The following is a 6,259-nucleotide window of genomic DNA, read 5'->3' on the forward strand; positions in this document are numbered from 1 at the left end:
ATATACATGTGATGTTCTACGATACTCGGTCAGTGATGTTCTATGATGTTTTCGTGATGTTCGCATGGTGCACAAGTGATGTTCTACGAATTCGGGTGCTAGTTGGCCAAAAAAAAAACACACGAATAATACCCGACTACCAAATAGACACTCTGATGTTCTATTATGTATTATGTGATGTTCTATTATGTATTATGTGATGTTCTACAAAATTCATATGCTAGTTGCCCAAAAAACACCCAAGTGTGATATAGACATTCTCTTTAAGAATTTTTTGAAAGAAACAAGGCTCCAACAACTTTTGTAATCGGTGTTCGAAATAATCGTTCACCTATTCCGGACTCCTCGCTCCCTAGAAAAAAGCATATGACACCCGCGCGCTTGCTATTTTTTTTAAGTTGTAGGGCATAGCCCGAGTCTTTTAACTAAAAGCCAAAAGGCGGTTTTACTGTTTACAGTATAACGAATGTCAGCGTCCCATTCGGAACCGTTTAGCACCGACACCACTTAAACCAAATTAGTCTCAGAACACGAAGCTAAAAGAGAAGGTGAGCCAACAGAACACAGAGCTGCGCCCAGCGCACTAGCTAACACACCCAAAAGAAACTCCTTAAACAGCTCCCGCAGCAGATTGTTAATCAGAAACTTCCTCCGCTCGCTCCCAGGATTGAAGACTCTTCTCTTCTAGTTCCGCAGCCACAGTTTTAGGCCAGCCAAACATGTGATAGTTCCAATCTTGGCCAGCATGAACTCCTCCTCCTCCGTTTTAGGCTGTTGCTGCAATCTTGTACTAGAGATTATGTTGTCTGGAAACAAATAGGGATCATTTATATGTTTCCAAAAGCAGCTCAAGAAATTCTGCACCGGCACGCATTCCCTCGAGCCACTCAGCCTGTTCGCTCGTTAGTTTTAGCCAGGACTTATCAGCCATGGTACAGTATTTTTCTCTCACGACAAACTGGCACCCGCCAGACTTATCAGCCTAGAAACCCACCAACGAACAAGCTGACTTAGACTTACCTTCCTGCATGGATGGACATTCTTTTCGGCGCAGCTGCTAGATCCGCATCACCTCCCTTCATCCCCCGACCGTGATGGACCACCTTCCTCGTCCGCTGGCCACTGGCCTCCTACCCTTCCCCGCTCGGTCCGCCCCACCCCGTCTAGACGTACTCTGGGGAGTCCTGGCCCCGTCCGCGCGCCTCCCGGTCCCCGTAATCGGAGTTCTCGTGCATGGGCCATGGCAACGTACAGCTGGTCACCACAGGCTGCTGCTATGTTCCTGGACGCACGCGCCGGCTGAGGCTAAGTTTAGTTCCAAAATTTTTGGTAAAATAGGCACTGTAGTATTTTCGTTGTTATTTGGCAAATAGTGTCCAATTATAATCTAATTAGGCTTAAAAGATTCGTCTTGTGGATTTCGTCTAAACTGTGTAATTAGTTTTATTTTTTATTTATATTTAATGCTTCATGCATGCGTCCAAAGATTCGATGTGACGAGGAATGTGAAAAATTTTGTAAATTTTTTTGCAAACTAAACTGGACATGAGGTGCCCGGTGCCGCTGGCTGTCCTCTCCGTGGTGCGGAACTTTCTGGAACCACCCCTACGATCGACCATGCAGCATCGGAGGCTCCAATTAAGCGACGACGTACCAAGGAGGGATCTTTAACGGGGAAAAAAAATTATGGTGCTCTACTTTTTAGACGAGACGTGGCAGTTTCAATGTTATTATTATAGCTATCACATGGATATCATTTAAGGATGTCACAACATGTACAGCAGCTGCGTGTGTAAAAGTTTATTGTCAATTAATGCTTACATGCTCGCTACGGCAAAGGAACTTCAATGTCCTGCTGTCTTCCGCCGTACCACCCAAATTCTGCTACTGGGAATGGTTTGAAAAAGGCGACGATCGAGTATGTTCATCCGTGCACAACAACAAAAGTAGATGCATGCATCAGTAGTCCTATTTGGCTGCAACGTTTGTTTGTGTTTGGTTCCATGGGTGCTCCGATCCTTATGGTGCTTGAAGGAATCAGTGATGAATTTGCCGGGCAGGGCGTCGCCGCGAAGTACGTGTCTCTTTTTTCCAGTGTAGTAGCAGTACCTACTTCCTGAGCACAAATCTGGATGTACCAACATCAACAGGCACAAACATAAACTTCCCCTGAAGGTGATTGCAGACGTACTGTATGTGTGACAGTGAAATATACTACATAAACAGAAACAGAAGAAATGTGCTACAGAGAAGAAATGCAGGATTGTACGTAACACACACAGAGAGAGTGATAAACTTAACGCGATCGAAAAGAGACCGTCTTTTTGTCAGTGCTTACATAAACATGCAATGCAATTGATCGATTCTCCAATGCAATAATTGTCTCTCTGAAGCAATCACTTACAACCCTTTATTGCCTTTTATGATAAAATGCAACCTAATAATGAGTTGATATTTGGAGATATAACATCTCGACTAGCCACAATGTGATGAAATATCGATGCTGAAACGAGAGAAATGGAGCCCAAGCATCGTTCATGCCATTGCAGCGGCCGATGCTCACTTCAAAAAGCTAGGCATCGAGCCAAGTACATGCCATATTGTCTTCAGCGGGACGTTCCTGGGCATTGATGACTGAGGCCTCGTTCACTTTGCAAAAAAATTGAAACCGATGAATAGTACTACTTTCGTCTTATTTGATAAATATTGTCCAATCATGGACCAACTAGGCTCAAAAGATTCATCTCGTGATTTCCAACTAAACTGTGTAATTAGTTATTTTTTTTTACCTACATTTAATACTTCATGCAAGCGGCTAAAAATTGATGTGATGAAGAGAGAGTGAAAAAACTTAGAATTTGGATGGTATCTAAACAAGGCCTGAAGTAAAATGGAGCGAGGGAGCGAGAGGAAGGAAGGTCCCACATGCACTAATCATTGCGTCGATGCTGGACGTTGTGCAAGTAAAAAGTTCATGGCATCCAGCAGGCAAGGCCGTGTTTAGTTCCAAACCTAAATTCCCAAAAAGTGCTACAGTAGCCATCACATCGAATCTTGTGATACGTACATGGAGCATTAAATGTAGACGAAAAAAAACTAATTGCACAGTTTGGTTAGAAATCGTGAGACGAATGTTTTAAACCTAATTGGTCCATGATTGAACACTAATTATCAAATAAAAACGAAAGTGCTACAGTAACCCAAATTCCAAAATTTGGCCAACTAAACACGGGCCAAATTTCTTTTGAGCGTCGACTACGTTGTGTCTAGTCTTAGCAGCCAACAATCGTGTGGTTGACATATGTTGTGTTTTTAAAAAAAAAATGGAATGAGATAGTCACACTGCTTCTGGTCCTACGTGCCTTTGCAGGTCCGCATGCATGCATCCCGGCCCTTCGCTTGACGCTCATTCCAGGACCATAGGTTGCGAATAGGTTGCTCAAAATTCAAAAGCATCATGAAGGATGTCACAAGATTTACAGCAGCTGCATGTGTATTTTCAGCAATTAATGCTTACATGCTTGCTACGGCAAGGAACTTCAATGTCTTGCTGTGTCCTCTGCTGCCGGAACACCCAAAATCTGTTACTGGAAATTGTTTGAAAAGGACGACGATCGAGTATGTTCATCCGTGCACAACAAAAGTTGTAGATCGATGCATCGGTCCTATTTGGCTGCAACGTTTGTGTTTGGTTCCATATATGGGCGATCCTTATGGTGCTTGAAGGAATTTAGTGATGAAAATTTGCCGGGTAGGACGTCCCCGCGAAGCGTGGTTTTTCCCCAGTAGTAATATACTCCGTACCTAGGAGTACTTCCTAATTAAGCACAAATCTGGATGTATCAACATCAACAGGCACAAATATAACGCCCCCCCCCCCCCCCCCCCCCCCCCCTAAAATTCTAAAAAAAAAAACTTCCGCTGAAGGTGGTTGCAGACGTAGTATGTGTCACAGTAAAATATAAAACATACAGAAACAGAAACGTGCTGCAGTGAAGAAATGCAGGTTTGTAAACACAGACGGAGAGTGGTAAAAGAGACCGAAAAGAGCCTTCGCCCCGTGAAGACAGGGACAGATCTGGAGTTGTGGACCCGCAGGTGTCGGTGATGTACGGAGCTAGCTACGTAGCTCTTGTCGGCAGCGGATTGAGGCGCGGTGTGGGGATGAGGACGAGATGGTTCTTCCTGGCGGTGACGAGCCCCGCTTGCTCCTCCATGTCCAAGGGCGGCGCCTTGGACTGGCCCGGCGGGACGGGCACCTCCCAGTGGAAGCACTGCACCAGCGCGGCGAGGAAGGCCGGCACGGCCTGCATGGCCAGGCCCATGCCGGGGCAGGCGCGGCGGCCGCTCCCGAACGGCATGAGCTGCATGTGCTGCCCCTTGGGGTCGACGCCGGCCCCTGCGCCGCCGGGCATGAAGCGCTCGGGCAGAAACTGGAGCGGCTCCTCCCAGTACCCCGGGTCGCGGCCGATGGAGAAGATGTTGAAGAAGACGGAGGTCTTGGGCGGGATGACGTAGCCCCGGACGTGGACCGGCTCGATGGTCTCCCGCTGCGCGAACACCGCGGGGGGCTGCAGCCTCAGCGTCTCCTTGAAGACGGCCTGCAGGTAGGGCAGGCGCGGGACGTCCTGCTCCCCGACCAGGCGCGACGCGCCCACCACGGCGTCCAGCTCCGCGCGCAGCTTCTCCATGCAGTCCGGGTGGTTGAGCGCCAGCGCCAGCGCCCACTCCACGCTGGTGGCCGTGGTGTCGGAGCCGGCCGTGAAGATGTCCAGCACGAAAGCCTTGATGTTCTCCCTGGTCAGCTTCACCTCGGCGTTCACGTCCTCCGCCGCGTCCATGAGGATGTCCAGCAGGTCCTTGCTGCTGTTGTCGGCGGCGGTGGTGGTCTGCCCCAGCCCATGCTGCCGTCTCCGGTTCTCCTCCTTGCCCGTGATCATGATCTCCAGCAGCGCGTCGAACTTGTCCCGCACCTCGCGCGTCCTCCGCGTGAGCCCCTGCAGGTCCCATCCCCGGCAGAGCCCCACGTAGTCCTCGACGTTGAAGGCCCCCACGAGCTCGGCGACCTGCTTGGCGCAGTCCCTGGCCGCCTCCGTCATGTGGCCCGGCAGCGCGCTGGCCACCATGCGCATGATGGCGTTGTTGGACATGCTGATGAGGTGGCGGCTGACGTCGATGGCCTCCCCTTTGTCGGCCGCGTCGCGCGCCGCCGCCAGCACGGCCGCCAGCTCGGCCTCCCGCACGGGCCGCAGCTGGTCGACGGTCCGCGGGCCCAGAAGCTCGGACATGCAGAGGCGCTTCATGAAGCGCCAGTGCGGGCCGTAGGGCGCGAACGCGAACCCGGCGTCGTCGTAGGCGAGGTGGCGCGTCACGGCCGTGAGCGGCCGCTCCGGGATGCTGGCCTCGTGCTTGAGGAGGTCCCGGGCGGCGTCGGCCGTGCCCGCCACGACGCAGTGCGTGGAGGGACCGAGGCGGAGGTAGACGAGGGGCCCGTAGCGCGCCAGGATGCGGTCGAAGGCCCTGTGAGGCGGCGGGCGGATGAGGTGCAGGTGGCCGATCAGCGGGAGGGCCATCGGGCTCGGGGGCAGCCTGCTGCTGTTACGGTTGCTCCATCTGGAGATGACGAGGGTGGAGAGCGCCAGGAGGAGCAGGACGCCGGGCAGCAGGGCCAGGCCGCCGCCGCCGCTGGCAGCAGCAGCTGCTGCTTCCATTGTTATCTCTGCTCTGCTCTGCACTGCACTGCACTCGTCTCGTATGGTGTGGCTGGTTAGTTTATTTACGCTAGCTGTGCTTCTATATAGGTGTGCTTGGAGCCTTGGACCACCCGAATACTACTATATACTAGATATACTACTTAGATACTAGTACTAGAATACTACTATATAATTGAAGAGGCGACGAGGAGGAACGCAGGCCACCCAGCCAAAAGGAGCGACGCGGAGGAACGCGGGCCACCCCTGGAGGCGGCAGTGGTCCTATGCCAAGAAAACAGTCTCTGCGCCTAGGCTCCAGCGGCTCGACTAGGGTCCCCCGTGGCGATTAAGGTACCGTCAGCACCTTCGTTTGGCAGCACGTCGTAAACGATCCTAAATTTCTAACTGAAATAATATTTTTCTCTCATATAAATTAGCTAGCAGTATTTTCACGAACCAATAACGATACGAACCAGCCAGCCGAACAGGCTGCATAGGGTTGATTGGCATTCTAAGAAGCCGGATAAAAATAATCTCATAATCTTAAAATCTCATCCAAACGGACT

The 6,259-nt window shown here is 51.0% G+C and overlaps 1 protein-coding gene across 1 annotated transcript; it reads right to left on the bottom strand.

Moving 5' to 3' along the window:
• Positions 1–3,904: 3,904 nt before the first annotated feature.
• On the bottom strand, positions 3,905–5,816 carry LOC136497297 (cytochrome P450 93G2-like). Its single transcript, XM_066493096.1, has one exon. The coding sequence runs from the start codon at positions 5,709–5,711 to the stop codon at positions 4,122–4,124; it is 1,590 nt and encodes a 529-aa protein (XP_066349193.1). The 5' UTR covers positions 5,712–5,816; the 3' UTR covers positions 3,905–4,121.
• Positions 5,817–6,259: the final 443 nt, after the last annotated feature.

This window comes from Miscanthus floridulus, chromosome 1 (genome assembly GCF_019320115.1).
Source record: "Miscanthus floridulus cultivar M001 chromosome 1, ASM1932011v1, whole genome shotgun sequence".
NCBI lineage: Eukaryota > Viridiplantae > Streptophyta > Magnoliopsida > Poales > Poaceae > Miscanthus > Miscanthus floridulus.

What these genes read in the sequence shown, in the direction of transcription:
- LOC136497297 (XM_066493096.1), bottom strand. Translation starts at nt 5,711, where the DNA reads ATGGAAGCAGCAGCTGCTGCTGCCAGCGGCGGCGGCGGCCTGGCCCTG.